The following is a 20,182-nucleotide window of genomic DNA, read 5'->3' on the forward strand; positions in this document are numbered from 1 at the left end:
AGTAGAGGGCAGCATCCAAAGGATTATCCTCAGCCATTTGATGATGGTAAGGCACAGGCCAACAACTTTGCTGGCCTGTTGTTTCATGGAGAGGGAACTATCCATGATGACTCCCAGATTACGTACTTGAGTGACTGGGGTGGGAAAATTTCCCATCTGGTTGGGCCAGTGTGAGGGGTTCCAAAGATCTTGTTGTTTCCCTAGTAGAAGAATCTCGGTTTTGTCTCCGTTAAGCTTTAATTGATTTCTTGTCATCCAATTTAGGATGTTTTGAAGCCCTAATTTGAGAAGGGATGGAGCTAAAGGACAAGATTCAGACAGGGAGAAAATAATTTGGGAATCGTCGGCGTAGGTCATGAGGGTGAGACCAGACCTCTCCGCAAGATCGGCCAGGGGTCTGAGGTAAAGGTTAAAGAACAGGGGGCTCAAAATAGATCCCTGTGGCACTCCGTACGGGGCTTCAAAGGTGTCGGAGCAGGCCAAAGAGGATGTTATTAGGAATGTCCGTTGAGCCAAAAAGGACCGGATCCATTCGAGCGCTTTCCCACAGACTCCGTTCCTGTATAACACCTTGATGAGTGTTTCGTGGGAAATGGTGTCAAAGGCCGCGCTCAGGTCTAGAAGTACGAGCGCGACCGTTTGACCATTATCGAGGAGGTTCCGGATATGTTCCGTAACTCCTAGAAGGGTGGATTCTGTCGAGAAACCAGCCCGGAAACCTGATTGCGAAGGGTGCAAAAGCGAATTGTTTTCAGTAAAGGTGGATAAGACTGAGTGGACGTGTCTCTCTAAGCATTTGGAGAAAGCAGGGAGTAGAGATATAGGTCTATAGTTTGCTGGGGTTTCTGGATCTGCTGTGTTTTTTTTTTTAGCAATGGCGTTATCATGGCGTGTTTCCAGAGGGCTGGGACTGTTGAAAGCTCAAATGATGAAGTGAGCATATCCACGATAATTTCCAGGGAGCGATCGTCCTGTTGTTTAAGTACTTTGATGGGAATCGGGTCCCGGGGGGAGCCGGATTTGATGGTCTTAAAGATGGTCTTCAGTGTGTTAACCTTAATGGAGGGCCAGGATTCCAAGGTATTCTCAGCAGGGGGAGCATATTCTGTGTCGGCCAAAGAAGATGGTACATTGTTGTTGGTTTTGATGTCCCTGATAATTTTCTCGATTTTTCGGTAAAGAAACAGGCTAGATCTTGGCATTGTTTAGTATTTAAGGGGGGAGCCGTAGCTGTGGTTTGTGCACCCACAAGTTCTCTGACTTTATTAAACAAAGTTTTCGGCTTGTTGGTTGCTTCCCTGATAGTGTTTTCAACAAACAAGGCTCACGCTTTCGCGCAAGCAGTGTGGTATAAATTTCTGGCTTCATGGTAGGTCTTTTTTATGTCAGGGGCGTAGTCTTTACGCCATTGACGCTCGAGTGCCTTGGATTTTGATTTCTAAACTTTCAAGCTGTCATTAAACCATGGGTCAGGGTGACGGTGTCTATTTCCTTTGGCAAGAGAGGTGGGTAAGCAGTGGTCAGCGGCTTCACTGAGCCATAGTTGAGTGGTTACTGCTAAGCTATCCATGTTGTGGCCTGTTCTGGGGGGGTTTTCGTGGAGTGCAGAGTTAAATTTTGCCATGTCCAATAATTTCCAGTTTTTCCTGGGCGCGGCCAGAAAAACAGACTGCGTGGTAGTGGAAGGTGGGAGATTGATGCTGAATTTTACTAAATGGTGATCAGACCAACAAATGGGGTAGGTGTCAAGCCATTTTAAATCATTAATGTTAGAAGGGATGGGGTCGAGCAAGTGGCCGCTTTGTGGGTAGGTCCAGAATTGACCGTCAGGTTAAAGGCCGTCAGATCCTCTAACAAATTCGAGCAAGAGGGGATAGAAAGGTAGTCAAGGTGTAAATTAAGGTCACCGATAATTGAGAAGTTTTTAGAGGTTAGGAAATACGGGGTGATATGATTGGCTAGATTTGACGCCCATTGGGACGAATTGCCGGGGGGACGGTATATCAATAGGCCAGACATCGTAAAGTTCGGATTCAAAGTTATTTTAAAAGAGCCGGCTTCACAGTCAGGGATGTCAACTGGATCTAACGTACATTTTAAATCTCTATTGAAGATGATTGCAATTCCACCACCAAGTTGTTGATTTCAATCTATTCTAGTGATTGCATAGTTGGCGGGGAGGGCAGTAGCAACGTCCGGGCCAGCACTCTCGTGTAGCCACGTTTCTGTCAGGAAGAGGACGCTAGGTCTGTCTTCTAGTAGGAGATTAAAGATATCTAATTTGTGTTTCGGTAATGAACGGCAGTTAGTACTGTAGAACAAGTATTCTTGTGCCTTGACATTACAGGGCTGTTTGCGTTTCCTGTGCCTCCTCCCGGAGTCAGGGTGAGGTTTGCAAATGATAAGGGTGAGGTTGCAGTTTTGGCAGGAAGTGATTCCTATTTTGTGGAGTTCGAGCGTGGTACACCTGGTGTTAGTAGGCGGGCGTAGCGCTATTAGTTGACTAGGGGATCTAACCAACCTTTTGACTGTGGGTAGGGCATAGCCTTCTGCCCCGTGCCCCGTCCCAGCCCATGTGCTCTATGGCTTCCCTGGCACTTACAATATCAAAGAATGGACTTAAATATTGTATGGGTATATAGGGGCATATCTGCTGATGCAGATATATCCACACCTGTGGTATAGTGAACCCTGCCTTAGGGCTGGAAGGCCTGCGAGAGGGGTGACTTACCTTTACCTAAGGCAGTGCAAGTTGGCATGGCTCACAGGCAGTGCGCAATGTCGACTTTGTAATTGTCTGTACCAGGCCATGCATGCTGCAGTGGCAGTCTGCAGGACCAAGGTGAGGGGTCCCTAGGGGGACCCACTTCAGTACCAAAGCCCTAGATACCCAGGTACAATTTACTAGGGACTTACAGGGGGCCCAAAGGGCCAATTGTGTAATAGTTTTAGAGAAGAGGCAGTGGTACAGGGGGCCTGGTTGGCAGGTACTCTATGTACTACAGTTGAAACCACATCAAATACCAGGCACAAAGTGAGGCACTCTCACATGAGGCTATTGCTAAATGTGTTGCTGGACTGTGACCAAGCCTCTTACTAAATACTTCCGGGTCAGATTTGGATACTTGAGGTTCTTGATTGCTTTGGATGTTAAAGATGAAGTGTTGAACTAGGAGTTTCTTGGCATATATGCACAAGTTACTACTTGTGTAACGATATATCTGTAAGAGACATTAGTTAGTATTAGATTCCTTACCTTAGAATATCCCCAGGCGTCAGACTTGATTCGGAAATTTTTGCGTAGCAGTACCCTTGCGCGTCGGTAGGCGTCGTCTGCGGCTCCGCGTCCGTCGTCGTGGGCGCCGTGATGACGCCGTCGGAGTACTTAGACGCCGCCTCCGCGTGCTGACGTGAGTTCTTAGACACAGCTTTTCCGCGCCAGAAACGCAGAGCCATGTTAAAAACCAACACTGGTGCCATTGAAACTAGGGCCCTGAAGGGGACAACCCTAACCCTAGATATTGGTTCGCAGAACGGGGAGGATGGGTGGGTCGGTAAGGAATCTAATACTAACTAATGTCTCTTTCAGATATGTCGTTACACAAGTAGTAACTTGTGCATCTGAAAGAGACACGTTAGTATTAGATTCCTTACCTTAGAATAGATACCCCAGCAATACCAACCCCGGTGGTGGGTCTGCGAACCAATAATCACACCAGAAAGTCCTGGAGGACGGAACGGCCAAAGAAGCCATCCCTCCGGACTTGGCTGTCCAGGCAGTAGTGTCTTGCAAACGTGTGCAGTGAAGCCCAAATAGCTGCCTGACAGATGACATGTAAGGGTACACCCCTGCCCAGGGCAGTGGTAGCCGCCGTTGCTCTGGTAGAATGAGCCCGCAATCCAGCCGGGGGCTCCTTCCTAGCCAGGGAGTAGCATGCCTGGATACACAAGATGATCCACCGGGAGATGGTCCTCTTATGTACCGCTTTCCCCTTCTTAGCGCCCACGTAACCAACAAAGAGTTGGTCATCCACCCGGAACTGGCGTGTGCGATCCAAATAAAATGAGAGCGCACGTTTTGGGTCCAGACGGAGGAGCCGCTCTTCCTCTTTAGAGGGATGCGGTGGCGGAAAGAAGGTTGGCAAGGTGATAGACTGCCCGATGTGGAAGGCCGTGACAACCTTGGGCAGGAAAGAAGGTTTGGTACGTAGCACCACTTTGTCCGGATGGACAGAAAGGAAAGGTGGAGTACAAGAAAGAGCCTGGAGCTCACTCACTCTCCTGGCAGAGGTGATGGAAACCAGGAAAGCAGTCTTCAAAGTCAGAAGGCGAAGAGGACAGTTGTGAAGTGGCTCAAAGGGAGCGCACATCAGAAACGTAAGAACCAGGTTCAAGTCCCACTGAGGCATCACAAACGGAACAGGAGGAAACGTGTGTGTGATGCCTTTAAGAAATCTGTATACAATAGGGGACTTGAAAAAAGAAGGCTGATCAGGTAGCCTGAGAAAGGCTGAAAGGGCAGAAAGGTAGCCCTTGAGAGTGCCCAGAGCAGAGCCCTGCTGGGCAAGAGAAAGAAGGAAGAGAAGAACCTCAGAAAGAGGGGCATTGAGGGGATCCACAGCCTTTGCTGTGCACCATGCCACAAATCTGTTCCACCTGCAGGCGTATACCGACTTTGTGGAGGGACGTCTGGCTGCCAGAATGATGTTACAAACTTCAGGAGGCAAGTCAAATGGCCTCAACTGTCGCCGCTCAATCTCCAAGCATGGAGGTGGAGACTGGACAGGTTCGGGTGGAGGACCGTCCCCTGCTGCTGCGACAGAAGGTCCTCCTGAAGAGGCAGACGAACCGGGGGATCGACTGACAGACTGAGTAGCTCTGGATACCAGTACCTTCTCGCCCAGTCCGGAGCCACAAGGATGACTTGGGCCCGGTCGCGCTTGATCTTCTTCAGCACTCTGGGCAGAAAAGGTATAGGCGGAAAGGCATACAACAGACCGCAACTCCACTCGCGACGAAAAGCGTCTCCGAGCGAGTGCCGCCTTGGAAATTCCAACGCGCAGAACTGATGACATTGCGCGTTCTCTTCGGTGGCGAATAGATCTAATTAAGGCTCTCCCCATCGCTGAAAGAGGCCTTGCGCCACGTCCGAGTTCAGACGCCATTCGTGATCCATCATGCACCGACGACTGAGCTTGTCCGCCCTGGCGTTCAGAGAACCTGCCAGGTGTTGAGCCACCAGGGTCACGCCCTGGCGTTCCAGCCATTGCCAAAGGCGAAGAGCCTCCTGACAAAGGATCCACGACCCCACTCCGCCTTGTTTGTTGCAGTACCACATGGCGGTGGTGTTGTCCGTGAATACCTGCACTACACTCCCCCGGACAGAGGGGAGGAATGCCTTCAGTGCCAGACGAATCGCCCGGAGCTCCAACAGGTTGATGTGGAGCCGGGTCTCCGCCGGAGACCAGAGGCCTCTGATCTCCGCCTCTCCCATGTGGCCTCCCCAGCCCTGGAGGGACGCGTCCGTCACAACTACGTGCTCCGGTTGGGGAAGGGAGAGGGATCTGCCGCTGACCCAATCGCGGTCCGTAAGCCACCACTGCAGCTGTCTCGCAGTGCCCTCCGAGATCAGGACGTGGTCGGATAGGTTGCCCTGATGCTGGGCCCACTGAAACTTCAGGTCCCACTGCAGAGCCCGCATCCGCCACCTGGCGTGATGCAACAGTAGGATGCAGGAGACCATCAGCCCCAGAAGCCGCAGCGTCAACCTGACCGAAACCCGGGATAACGGCTGAAAGATGGGAATCAGAGCCTGAATATCCCGGACCCGCTGTTCGGGCGGATAAACCCGAAACCGCGCCGAGTCCAGAACCGCTCAGATGAAGAGGAGCTGCTGAGAGGGGCACAGGTGTGACTTCGGCACATTGATGGAGAACCCCAGCTGGTGCAGGAGGTCCGCCGTCGTCTGGAGGTGGCTGACGACTGTCTGGGGCGAGCCCGCCTTCAACAGCCAGTCGTCGAGGTAGGGGAAGACTGAAACCCCTAACCTGCGCAGATGAGCTGCGACCACCGCCATCACCTTTGTGAACACCCGTGGGGCGCTGGTAAGGCCGAAGGGGAGCACGGTAAATTGAAAGTGCTCGTGGCCCACCATGAACCGCAGGTAGCGCCGGTGGGCAGGCAGGACGGGGATATGAAAGTAAGCGTCCTGCAAGTCCAACGCTACCATCCAGTCTCCTGGGTCCAGGGCAGCCAGAACCTGAGCCAGAGTCAGCATTTTGAACTTCTCCTTCCGGAGGAAGCCGTTGATGTTCCGTAGGTCCAAGATAGGGCGTAGGCCCCCTTTGCCCTTCTTGGGTACCAGAAAGTAGTGGGAGTAGCAACCACACCCTACTTCTGGCCCAGGAACGCGCTCGATGGCCCCCTTGGCCAAGAGGGCCGTAACTTCCTCCTGCAGAAGTCGCAAGTGATCCCCCGATACACGGTGGTTCTGCGGTGGCATGGCTGGAGGAGTCGCCTCGAAGGGGAGGGAGTAGCCCCTTCGGACGATTTGCAGTACCCACCTGTCCGATGTGACAGTGCGCCAGTGGAGGTGGTGATGGCGAACCCTGCCCCCCACTGGCGTCACATGGGCCTGAAAGCACGGACTAGGAGGGTTTTGAGGCGGATGCTGCGGGGGAAGGTGTGGACTGACCTCGCCGCTGCCCCCGACCGCCCGGACGGCAGTTACCACGGCCGCCACCGCGTTGGGTATTGCCCTGCGGTGCGTGGCTGGCGGCGCGTGTGGGCGCACCCCTTCCGTGGCCACGAAAGGAGTGAAAGGCAGCCGATTGCTGGCGCTGGCCCGAGAGGCCCAAGGACTTGGCCGTAGCCCTGAAGTCCTTAAAGCGCTCAAGCGCATGGTCTGCCTTGTCGCCAAAGAGGCGACGGCCATCGAACGGCATGTCCATGAGTGTGCTCTGGACATCTGCCGAGAAGTTGGCGGACCTCAGCCAGGCGTGGCGTCTGACCGCCACCGTCGTTGCCATCGCTCTACCCAGCGAGTCAGTGGTATCCAGCCCACACCGGATGGAATACTTGGCTGCATCCCGGCCCTCCACAAGGGCTTGGCCGAGTTTGGCCCGTACCTCCAACGGACACTCTGGCAGCACTTCCGCGACCTTATCCCACACAGAGCGGGTGTAACGTCCCAAGAGGCAGGCGGTGTTGGAAGACCGCAGGCCTAGACTAAGGGATGAGAAGATCTTCCCATACTGGTCATACCTCTTGGATTCCCGGTCCGGGGGAGCGGACGGGAATGCGGTCTGGGAATTGGAGGCCTGGATGACCAGGCTCTCGGGGGTAGGGTGGGAGGACAGGAAACATGGGTCGCCCGGGGCTGGGCGGTGGCGCCTGGCCACGTTCCTATCTACGGGCGAACCCGTAGCGGGCTTGGACCAAGTGCCCAGAAGAACATCGGTCAAGGCCTCATTAAAGGGCAGCAGAGGCTCGGCCGAGCTTGACTGCGGTTTAAGGACCTCAGTGAGGAGGTTAGTCCTCACGGCCGCGACGGGGAGCTCAAGGCCCAAGGCCTTGGCAGCCCTCATCAGCACCACACTATATGTTGCCCCCTCCTCCGAAGCCACGGTAGGAGGGGAGACAAACCCAGTGTCTGGAGAGGTGTCCAGGCCACTGGCCTCCCCAAGGTCTCCTGTCCAGTCCTCATGAGACTGACACTCCCTGGTCAGAAGGTCCTCAGACCCCTCTCAGTCCTCTTCATCACCCATCTCCTGAAATTCAGGGATTTCAAGCAATGGGCCTGTTCATAAAAGTGAAATTCACTAAACGACGTCTGGAGCAGCGCCCAACGGGGCCGTTCCGACGGCTGAACAGGAACGAAGGCAGGACCGGGGCCGGCGCCGCCCGAGGACGGCGCCGGAGGCGACACCTGAGAGTCCAACACCGGGGAGGTCGTCAGATCCACCGGCGACGATCCCGAACCCGAAGGAGGACCAGCGGCGTCCTGCGGCGCCGGGCCCGAAGGCGACGGCGGAGGAACAACTGGACCCTTCGGCGCCGGGCCCGAAGGCACCGGCGGGATAATGGGGCCCTGCGGCGCCGGGCCCGAAGGCGTCGGCAGCCGAAGCACCCGACGGCGTCGGGCCGGAGCCGCCGACCCGCTAGGGCTCCCAGACGGGTCCGCTGGGCCCGAAGGCGCCGCGGAGCCCGTCGGAGGAGAGAGTTTCCTCATGGCCATGAGGAAGCGCTCGATCTCCTCCGGCGTCGCGTTCAGCCCAGGGACCGGAGGGTGTGGAGCTGCACGCAGCGCCCGCGACTCAGACGGAGCCGCGTGGGTGGTGTCACCCGAACCCCCGGCCGCATCGTGCGAGCGTCGGGGGGGAGTCCGAGGAGCGATGACGCCGCTTGGACTTCTTGTGCCTCTTACCTGACGACGACTTCGATCCGGAGGAGTGCGGCCTACCCTCGGAGCTGTGGTGGCTCCGAGCCCGCGACCTGTCCCTCGACCTCCCATGGGATCGGGACCTCTCACGGCGCGGGGCCGACTGCCGGAGCTCGAGGCACCTACGGGACCGCTCCCGCCTGGCCTTCGAGGAAAGAGCCCGGCAGTCAGAGCAGGCCTTGTCGTCGTGGTCGACGCCCAAACATGACAAACAGACGCGGTGAGGATCCGTGACCGACATCAGACGGTCGCAATCGTCACAGTGCTTGAAGCCGGGCATCCCTACGGCACCGTTCGGAGTCGAGAGACTTCGAAAAGCAATCAAAAGGATCAAAAAAGTTAGTCAAAAAAGACTAGGGTTACTGCTTTTTCCAGATCTGCGCTTGCTGGCGCGGAAAAAAGAAGAACTGACGTCATCACGGCGCCCACGACACCGACGACGGACGCGGAGCCGCAGACGACGCCTACCGACGCGCAAGGGTACTGCTACGCAAAAATTTCCGGATCCAGTCTGACGCCTGGGGATATTCTAAGGTAAGGAATCTAATACTAACGTGTCTCTTTCAGATGATCTAGTGTAATTCCTATTTATTTTATTTTTCTAAGTCCACGCAATCACTGTGGAACACCTTTTGGTTTGGGATTACTTGAAGTGAGGGAGTAACTCAACAGTTGTGGAGGACAATTACCCCTAGTTTCCTGAGTCCAGGCCAAACAATCTCATAAATCCACACCTTTTCTATCTTACAGCAGTTTTTGTATCTGCACCACATTTCTTTCCTCACATACGTTCTCACTCCTCAAGTACAGCTGCTGGATAAGGCAGGCTGTGGGGTAAGGTTCATCTTGGTCCCTTCTCTGCAGAAAGTACATTAGTGTCAGACGGATGTGTAAGAAGGGAGTCTAGTGTAGGATTATCATAAATATCGACTGAAAAACAAAAGCATGAAGCTGAAGTTAAAGAACACATGGGATATGTGGAGCTCTTTTTGTTTTGAAGATCTCTGCCTGTTCTCCACAGCTTTGCACATGAACGTTCGTATATAAAATGCACCAGGGCACACAGCACAGCTTTACTCAACAGTAATAAAGGGAAGTGAACTGAAGACAAATATTTTTTGAGAGGAGCGTAAAAGTTATGGGCGGAATTGTACGAGTGATGGAAAAATGGTAAGCGTAGTGGAGGAAACGTACATGTCAAAGTACTGACACAAAGAAGAGTGACTTAGATTTATTTGATATAGTTCAGCCCTAGCTCAAAGGACCAGCAGAGTAGGTGGGAGTGAATGTGCACACATTTGAAATATTACCCATACCAGGACAGGACTTGAAAGTCACTGAGAATATGTCATTGGGACAGTGCTGAATAGAGCACTGTATAGACGTATACATTTAAAGCACCAGAAACAAGCATTTGCAATGCAATAGGTCTCGCATTTTTGAAACTTTGACCTATTGGTATTGTTAATGACAATGCTTTTTATTATTGCAAGTTCATTTAAACAAATAAATAAAAGGCATTGTCATTTACAATGCCAATAGCTCAAAATCTACCAAATGCAAAACCTATTGCATTGCAAATGCTTGCATTTTATTGAAGTCACATAATGTTTAGGTCTCAGCTCTACGTGGCACATATGTGCTGTCTCAAACAGAGACATGCTGTATCTGCTTTGTGGACTTACAGAAGTCCATAGACTTCAGATTTGCTGGCACCATCGTCATTCCATTTTGCGTTCTTTCTATTTGTCAAGGGCATGCATACGTCACGCCTCTTCCGGTATTTAGCCCTCCCAGAGTGCACCAGCCAACTACTGCTAAACATGCACATTAAACATAGCGTGGTTCAGCCGGGAGCGAACCATCCCTGTTGACCGTGAAAACGCCAAGTGTCAATTATATAGTGCAACTGGTAGACTGATGCTCATTAAACAAATGAAGGAGTATTAACAGGTGTTCAAAAGTCAATGAACTAGCACTTTATGGAAGGAGTTTGTACATAGAAAGTATTGGAGGGGCATAAAAGGATGCTATGCATAAGGATAAAAGGAAGCTGAATACAGCAATGAGGGTTTTCTGCCCGTTTATGGGAATTGAAGTTTTGTCTCATAAGTACAATCAAGAAGAAGGCTATTTATTTTATGTGGACAGGGGGCTTTTGTCTAAATTCGGTCAGGCCTATTAAATGTTAGAGTTGCGGGAGGTTTTAGCAAAATGATGGAATTAAGTGTGGTGTGCAGGGGAGTATCAATTATTTGACTTAAGTATGGAGGGGTACGTGGGGAAGGAACACAACACAGGGTTTTCCCAGGTGGAAGCAGGTTGACGGGGGGGGGGGGGGGCATAGAGAGTCTGGTGCAAGCTTATGTGCCGCGGGGTGGGAGGGGGTGGGGTGGAGGGGAGGGTGGAGAACAAAGGAGGGCAAGAGGAAGCTTGGGGCTTTGGATCAACACTAAGGTAGATGGCTTGGGGATGGTTGCTGGGTCGTGAGAGATATTGGGGAATGCAAGGAAAAGGCAGAATGGAAAGGAAAGAGGTGGAAGCGTACGGCGCAGTTTTTTTATTGCAATGTTCGCAAGTTGGGAGTATAAGAGAGGGGGAATTACAGGAATTTTATGTATTAGTGAGGTTTGGTTAATGATGTTTACTGTAGTGTTATGAAGTCAGGTAGGCATAGGCTCCAATAACCAAGTAGGCAGGCTGTTTCAGTATCTAGCAGAAGGATCTTTCCAGTTAAGAGAATCGAAACTTTTTGCCACGATAAAACCGAAAGACACGTTGGAGCCCTAAAGTGACAGTAGTTTGGGGGGAGGAGGGGGAGGGGGTTGTCCGGTACAGGTATATTCACTTGGGGAGGGAAGGCTCAAGGAAGGGAAAGAGTAAGTTTAGGACTTCGGAGCAAAATTGGGGAGTTCGCATGGGGGGATTGCAGGAGTGCGAGGGAGTCTGGGGAATGAAAGGAAAAGGCTGGATGGAAGATAAAAAGAAAGGAGGTAGTAGCAATTAGCGGGGTTTTGCAACTGAAATGTTCACATATTGGAATTAAGGAAGCGGGGAATGACAGGAATTTAATGTATAAGTGAGATTTGGTTGATAATGTTTGCTGTAATGTTACGAAGTCATACTACAAACAGATCATAATCTTCTGCTAACAAAGGTTAGTGACATATGGGGTATGGCACATTGTATAACCACGTCACTGGTTCTTGTCAGCACGTCCAGTAATATCTTATAAGTCTTCTGTAACATAAGTGACGTCCACATTCCATTACCAACGGGCAGACTTTTGATGATGCAAACGTCTGCCAATTATTTTGTAATTTGACAAGACGAGGTCGATGCAATACAAAACTTCACCCTAACCACATCCAGCATACACAGTACGTACGGTTTCAAGGCAACATCATCTGCGCATTCACACAGTAAACATGCTCGTTTTTAGCCAGTGTTTTATCACGAGAAATACATAAAATGCATACGCTTCGCGTCTTACATCAACACGTGCATGTGCAGCACCTATATGTTATCGCCATCTAAGCATCCGAATAAATCAAACATGATGCTGATTGTCAAAAACATAAAATAGGAGCTTACAAAAACACAGTAGTCTTAGCTAACAATGTGATGCAATTTTGTTTTGGAGCGTACGTATCAATCATGCAGGCAACAGTGGAATGGGGAAATTGTAAACACAAAGGGAAGTCCTGCACAGAGACTGCTCAAAAGCAAACAGCACCTCTAGAACCTACGCAATGCTTAAATAAACTGACTTTGCTTATTCGCGTTGAACGCCACTAAAGGAGGCTTCCGTTTGATCACCTCAGCCGAACCTCTTTAAGAAAAAGGGTAGCGGAAAGGCAACGAACGGTAAGCGACCCTAGAAAATCGGCTCGCAACCCCTTCCTCACCTTGTTGAGCCACCTCTACAACTTTCACAGCACAGCAACGGATCCCCTTTCGTTGCGTGCAACGACAAAAACTCAAGACAGGGGAAGGAAAGACTATGATGCAGTGTGCTTCAATTTTTTCGCGCCCGCTTGTCAGTGCCTACTGGCATTCACTGGACCCCGCCTCCAAAACTACCGTAACTGCAACTGGTAGAAATGAGACGCCTTCAACGTGCCCAGGCCTCGTCTCCTCCTCCGATTGGATGGCTTGGATTTCAGAAACTAGTAGGATACACTGTGTACGGCCCAATGGGTTGGAAAGAGCAAGCCTCTTTAAATGGTGGAGAATTTGCCATGCAGATATGAGGAGTAAGTGAACACGGTTCATCTAAAACAAGTGGCGCGCACGTCACGCCTGTGTGGGCCCAATCATAGCTCCTCCCACGGCCTATTGGTGTCGATTACGCGCTTGGTGTGCGTAATAGACACTAATAGGCCATGGGAGGAGGTATGCGCGTGCTTCGGGCCAATTGCGTGCAGTCTTTTACAATAAAACGCACGCAAAGGCCAATGGGGTAACACTATACAAAAAAGCACACGCACAAGCGTTTCACAGTCCAAAGTGACTGCTGAAACCCCGTTTTTTGTTTACAAAATGCCTCGCGCTGCGTGACGCACTCGCACTGCTAGGCACGAGACCTAAAAAGTAGGAGTGTTAGGTGTGAAAGATTCAGGGAGTGGATTTACCTGTGTATCTTCTTGTTTTCATATCTTTTGCTCCTCAGATTTCCAGAGCCGGAGAGGTGTTTTGCACTGATAATGAAGGGGGAGAGCGAGTTCTGGGAGGTCTCAAAAGAAACACTAGGACTTGCATCAGACTGAGCTGCAAAAGAGAAGGCACACAAATCCAAGAAAGGGTTAAAAGTCAAAGCAAGGCAAATTACAAGTGTACACGGAGTCACAAAGTAAGAAGCACAACTAATATTGCTTGATTCAACTTAGGCTCAGGATAACTGCAATGTACATGCGTTCAAGCAACAAAAATATTGTATGGATTGGTCAGCCAAACCTCTGGAAGAGCAATAATACTGATGGAGCAATACAACTTGGATGCACTGCATTATCAGCATAGAACCTAGTCAGATCCGTTCTGCAGTGATCAACGTTTTTGGCTCCAATGTGAAAACAGGTCATTCAAACTCTCATAATTCCCAAAACACAATTATGATGTAAATAAATACATAACATTAGGTTTATGTGCGGGTAGAATGCAGTGGAGCACTGACCTTGTCCTTTAAACCCCTTTAATGGAAAAATGAGGCAATTTCTGTTAAGAAGAATAAAATCTCTATAAAGGAACAATATTTTACACTGCCACACTCACTTGCATCCATAACACACCAATACACTAAAGTAAAACGGTGCGAGTCGATAAGAGTGGGTATTTTAAAAGTAGATAGAACTAGTTTAAAACCAATTTAGGGACTGTGGAGCAATGAAATGTAAATGAGTTTATTTTGAATGTGGTTGCAGTTTCTAGTTGATTTAGAATCAATGTAAGTTGCACACAGAAGCCTCAGATTTATAAAGGAAAAGCCACATCTACATGCAGACTTGCACCCTTGCATGGGTGCAGAAGAGGTTGAAGAACCGGGTTTTAGAACCCAGCGGTGCCAGGGGCACGCCCAAAGTCTTCGGGTTCACCGGTCTTAGAATACAGAGACACGGGATACTTCTGAGTGGCGTTAAAGATAAAATTTATTGGCTGCAGCCAGTAACAGAAGTCCTAAAAATCATCACGGTATGAGTTCTCAGGAGACTGCTCAATTTTACAAAGCAAGTCATCCCTTTTTATGCCAAACATTATGCTTCAGGCAAACATTCCTTGTTTACAGTTTAACCAATCACATGTTTCTACAACAAAAGTATTGCATGATGACAAAACCATTTTTCAGTTGCCCAGCCCATGATCAATCATCGGTCAAACCCAACATTCTTCTTTAGACAGGTCGAACGAACCCATAATAAAAAAGGCCACAACCCAATCATAAATAGACCATAAAGAAAGGAGCAGAAACAGGTGAGAGTAGGATAAGGCATATTTGTGTGCAGTAAAACTTTATGATGTCCTGTGCTCTGATCCTTAATCTTGATCAGCTAAAGGGCAGGAACTGGTTTAACAAGGACAGCTTCAGGCAACAGGGTCAGTTCACTCAGGTCAAACAGAAGTCAGCACGAACTGGAGCTAAGGTGTACATGTCCTTAAAAAGACTAGTTCAGCCACAGTCATCGGCCTATGTGAGGGCAACCACAAAATGGCTGCCATACACAAAATGGAACCCAAGGGTTCAAACGAAATCCCTAAATACGTAGTGAATCCATCAGTCTAACGTGATGAAAGCACTCATACTTGCCGCACTAACTAGTTACGGTTCGCTAATATCAAATTCGTAACAAAACCATGCCATTTATAAAACGGGTTCAGAATTCACAGAACCTCAGGCCCTCCTTTTGCCCTTACATAGGCAATAACCTAAACTCACGTCAATCTGAGTCCAGGTCTATATTCATCAGATCATCAAGATGTTGCTGTAGCATAATCCTATCCCTTAGTACCTCTCTTGGGGCAGGCCTCCTTGCACACGTAGTAGCACAGAGGCCACATATAGCAGGAGCACACTGCACACAAAGACAGAACAGAAAAAGAATCGCTAAAGCCATCCCAATGATCATCAGAATCTTCCATCCCCAAGTGGATAACAATCCCCAAAACCATCCCATCAACGACCAATCTCCTTCGTCCATGTGTACAGACTCGGAGATCTTATGTAGCTTGGAAATGGCCTGGTACACTGTAGGAGCATTGTCTGGAATAAAAATGCAGCAGCTCGATTAAATCAATTTACATACCCCTCCTCTGTCTGCAAGTATGACGTCTAACGCAACTCGATTCTGCAAAGTCATAAGACGATCCGATTGGAGCTCAGCAGTCAAATTACTAAGGGCACCGGCAGTCTCAACTATGGTGGACTCAACCACTCTCGTAAATTGCCGTATGTTCCTACTATTAACCATAGGTCCCCAAAACGGCTGGAAACCCTTAAGAAAATCTCCCAATTCTTGTCCTGAAGTATCTTCCTTACTGAAGGCACCTCGAACTACTCTAGTTCTGTGGTAATCTGCCGCTGCAGTATACGTAGGGGGCAACAGATACGAAACATAACATGTTCCCGAAAAATCAGGGGGCAACCATGTATATGCTCTATCATAGCACACAAAATACGTACCCTTAGCTGCTAAAAACGGTGGGGAAGTCTGGGACGCAAAAACATACGTCTCAGTACAAACAATCTTCCCTAACTGAGCTCTCGGATTCTTAGCATTACCTTGCAGACAAAAATGACCACGATGGGGCACGATCCAATTCGGGGATGATTTTTCCCTTCGCTGCTTTTCACTCAGACTAACACCATATCCAGTCACGTTCCAACCAATATAAGCTAGTGTCTCATCTTTACGGATAGTCTCATAGGAATCGATTCCTCTAATCATATCTACTATTCCTTTCACTAGAGCACTATTACTTGGATTATCTTTCATAGAACGCAGGGGGTAAACTTCATGGGCATAAATAAACATCGTCCTATATGCCCATACAGATCCATTATAGCTAAATGGCAGAACCAGGTAAGGAATACCCTTATCTGTGGTATGAGGCATAAGACCACACACCCAGCAATTAGTGGTGTTCACTACTAGCTGATGCTGATGCAGAAGCTGCACAAAGGAATTATTAACGAATTCCAATCTTCTGATAGATTCATGTTCAGGCAAAGGATGAAAAGAATGCGAAGAAGTAGTAGTAGGAAAAGACATAGGTTGTATGGTGGGTGCAAAAGTCACTTGGAAAGAAAAAACAAGATATTCCACTAAAAACATCGTTATGCTAAGTAACATTAAAAGACATGTTATCAAAAAACATTTGCTACTCATTAGTCTACACAGTCTCGTCTTAAAGTTCATTTCTACAACAGCTCTCTCGATCTCAAAAAACTCCATCCTCTAACCGTGCTGTTCGCGGCAGGTGGTTCTCTTCGGCTCAAAGGTACGTCTGTAAGTCCAGGGAACGCCCTACAACAAACCAGAACCGTCGACCTTAGGTCTACATGGCTGTACACTCCAAGGCTTCATACCGCGACCCTACAGCTGAACCCGGATGTCGGTTCGAAAAAAGAAAAATAGATTAAAACAGCTTTTCGGATGAGAGAGCGTTTTTTTTTTTCAAAAGCAAAAAGGAATTAATTATTTATTAGTCCATCGGCTCTCGGTCGTAGATTATAGCGGCCTTTACCAGGCACGGTCTGATCTCGGAACAACAACTCGGGCTCAGTAGTGTCCAATCGTGCAGGTGGAGACACAGCCTCTTGCAAAATATCGTTATCCTCGCGCTCAGAACTTGTCCCAACCAAACGTGCGTCACTGAATGGAACGTAACGTGGCACTGTATCAGTCTCTGAATCACCAACACCCTCCTGGACCCACTGGTCGTACGGCAGAGGCAATGATACCCTCTTACAATGTGCGCCGTGGATCCAGTTCTTCTTGCCCTGAACTCTCACTGGGGTACGCGTCGATAAAAGGACTTGGAATGGTCCAATCCAGCGGGGCTGATCAATCTTTGTCCGCTGAAAGTTGCGCACCAACACCCAGGAACCAGGGTCAATGGCGTGTCCTGAATCGTCAAATCATACAAGTAGTCAACCAGCATGGGATGTTCAATCTCGCTAAACTTTGTTGGCCTCGTCACTCCCCATACATTTGCCGGGCGGCCAAACACGATCTCATAGGGACTAAGACCAATTCGGGAATGCACTGTAGTCCTTGTCGACAAAAGTGCCAACGGCAAAGCATCGGGCCATTGAAGACCAGAGCTCGCCTGAATCTTGGCTAGTTTCAGCTTCAGAGTGCCATTATAGCACTCGACTAGGCCAGCTGATTGGGGGTGATTTGCAGCATGAAACTTCTGACGGATGCCCAAACCCTCACACACTTTCTTCCTGATCTGGCCCACAAACGCACTTCCATTATCACTCCACACCATCCTTGGCAATCCAAACCTAGGGAAATATTCTTTGAGCAAGACTTTAGCTGTGGACAAGGCAGTGTTATCTTTTAGGGGGTATGCCTCTACCCATCTCGAAAAGGCACAAACAAATACAAGGACGTATTTTAGATTATTACACCTTTCCATGTGTATGAAATCCAATTGTAGCACCTCGAACGGATACGTCGGAGGCGCAAAGTGACCAGCTGGAGTTCCCTTGCCAGGATTATACATCAGACAAACCATGCAGTTCTTTACCAGATTTTCCGCACACTTAGGAATTCCAGCATTCTGCCATACTGGAGCCAACAACTTACAAATCCCTTTCGCACTAATATGAGCCATTCCATGCGCCATCGTAACCACTGCAAGCACATACGCATCAGGTAACAACCATCGCTGAGGTTCTGACAGCTCAGTCCAACAACCAGTCGAATCCAATTTTCCCTTACTCTCTCTCCACACACTCAATTCTTTCTCCGTAGCTCTAGCCTGAATTGACTTCACACTATCGTATCTTCACACATTCCTCTATCCAGAACCCATCTTGCTGAACCCGCAACATACATTCGACTCGTCACATCTTTCGCCGCTTCTTTCGCAACTTCATCCGCAAACGCATTACCACGAGAAACATCATCGGTAACCTTATGTGCACTGCATTTCACGATCGCAACTTGTATCGGCAACGTAAGTGACTCGAGAAGCTCATTCACCAACTGACCATGCTGAATCTTCGTACCAAGCGAAGTAAGAAATCCACGTTCTTTCCACAAACGCCCAAAACTATGAGCAACACCAAACGCATACTGGCTATCGGTATACACAGTCACTCTCTTTCCTTTCGACAACACACACGCTCTCGTCAGTGCAATCAACTCTGCTGCTTGGGCTGAATTTTGTGGGATACGTGCAGCTTCAACAATCGTACACAATGTCGTCACGGCATATGCTGCAGTCGTATCACCATTCGGGAGCTTGTAGCATGACCCATCAACCCATAGCGTACCATCAGGATCCGAAAGAGGAGTATCTTTTAAATCGATTCTCCCCTTAGTTTCCTCCTCCGTCCTAAGAAAACAATCATGCTGTTCCTGACCATCTGTGTCCACAGAAATCGGCAACAATGTTGCTGGATTCAACACATTACACCGCTTGATGTGCACATGACTAGCCAAAAGCGTCAACTCATAACCCGACAACCTCGCACTAGTAAGGTGCTGAGTCTTGGTTCTATTTAACAGAGTATCCACTGCATGTGGAACCATCACGACCAATGTATTATCCATCACCAATCCAGCAGACTGTTGGATGGAAACAGCCGCTGCAGCTCTAAAGCAACTTGGCAACGCTCTAGCTACCGGATCTAAAGTCGACGAGAAATACGCACATGGACGATGCTTATCACCAAACTGTTGAGTCAAAACTGACAGTGCACAACCCTCTCTCTCGTGGACATAGAGTGTAAAAGGCTTACTGTAGTCAGGAGTACCAAACACTGGAACAGAACACAACGCATCACGCAATTCAGAAAAACTTTTCTGACAATCGTCGGACCAAGGAAGAGGGTTTGGTATATCCTTACAAGTCAATGCCAATAAGAGGTTTTGCCAATAAAGAAAAGTTCGGAATCCACTGTCTACAATATGACGTGATACCCAAGAAAGCACACACTTCTCTCTGTGTACTTGGCACAGTCATTCGAGCAATCGCTTGAATTCGTTCTAGGGTTAACCTTCTCCCCTCCTTCGACAAGAGAGGACCTAAGTAGGTCACTTCTTGGCGACAATACTGCAACTTAGAAAGTGACACTTTATGATGCAAGTCCGACAAATGTCGCAACAAAGAAATAGTAGCTTCTTTACAAGTTTCCTCATCATCAGCAGCCACTAATAGTCAACATACTGAATAAGAGCAGTACCAACAGGCAACGCAAGAGTATCAAGCTGAGTCTTCAAAGCCTGGCTATAAATAGAAGGACTTTCGCAATACCCTTGGGGAGCTCTCTTAAACCGGAAGCTTCGGCCTCCTAAAGAGAAGCCAAAAATATCTCTACCTTCCTCGGCAATTGGAATGCTGAAGAAAGCATTCTTCAGATCTATAACCGAAAACCAGGCAGCTGAAGCAGGAATCAAAGTTAACAAAGCAGCAATATCTGGAACAACTGGAAACTGTGGCACGACAATCTTGTTAACCTCTCTAAGATCGATCACAAACCTATAAACAGGTGGCTGAGTAGAGTCAGTGCGCTTCAGGACAGGCAAAACGGGACTGTTACACACATTACCTCTCGTTTCTTCAATCACATCTTTCTCAATCAAATCATAGATGATCGCTAAAAGCGCTCTTTCACCATCGCTAGAAATCCTATATTGGGGGATGCGCGGCAATTTAACATTCGCTTTAAGCGTTACAACGTAAGGTGGAATCTCCAAAAGACCCACATCATTAGGACCAGTAGCCCAAAGAGTATCAGGGGGAGAACGCAATTCCGGTGGAAGCCGATCTTTAGACAAATACATTGGAGAGATCACTTTCTTACCCAATGTAAGCTGTACTCCCGAAGGAGAACAATGCAATGTTGCATGCAACCTTTTCAACAAATCCAAACCCAACAAATTCTCACCACAACCTGTCATTAAAATGAGGTGCTTCCAATTCACAAGGCCCTAAAGAAAGAGACAAGGGACTAGGAACTGGGTTACGAACTGGGGCGCCAGAGAATCCTACTGAAACATTAGTTAAACCAGA

At 48.9% G+C, this 20,182-nt stretch overlaps 1 protein-coding gene across 2 annotated transcripts in view; it reads right to left on the bottom strand.

Moving 5' to 3' along the window:
- LOC144807490 (rho GTPase-activating protein 11A-like) overlaps window positions 1-20,182 on the bottom strand; it is a 138,558-nt gene that overhangs the window by 45,153 nt on the left and 73,223 nt on the right. For both annotated transcript variants that reach the window (XM_078673129.1, XM_078673128.1), the window contains one exon: window positions 13,075-13,210. In XM_078673129.1, coding sequence (XP_078529255.1) covers window positions 13,075-13,210 — 136 coding nt within the window. The remainder of the gene's footprint in view (window positions 1-13,074; window positions 13,211-20,182) is intronic.

Source organism: Lissotriton helveticus, unplaced genomic scaffold, assembly GCF_964261635.1.
Source record: "Lissotriton helveticus unplaced genomic scaffold, aLisHel1.1 SCAFFOLD_754, whole genome shotgun sequence".
NCBI classification, from domain to species: Eukaryota; Metazoa; Chordata; class Amphibia; order Caudata; family Salamandridae; genus Lissotriton; species Lissotriton helveticus.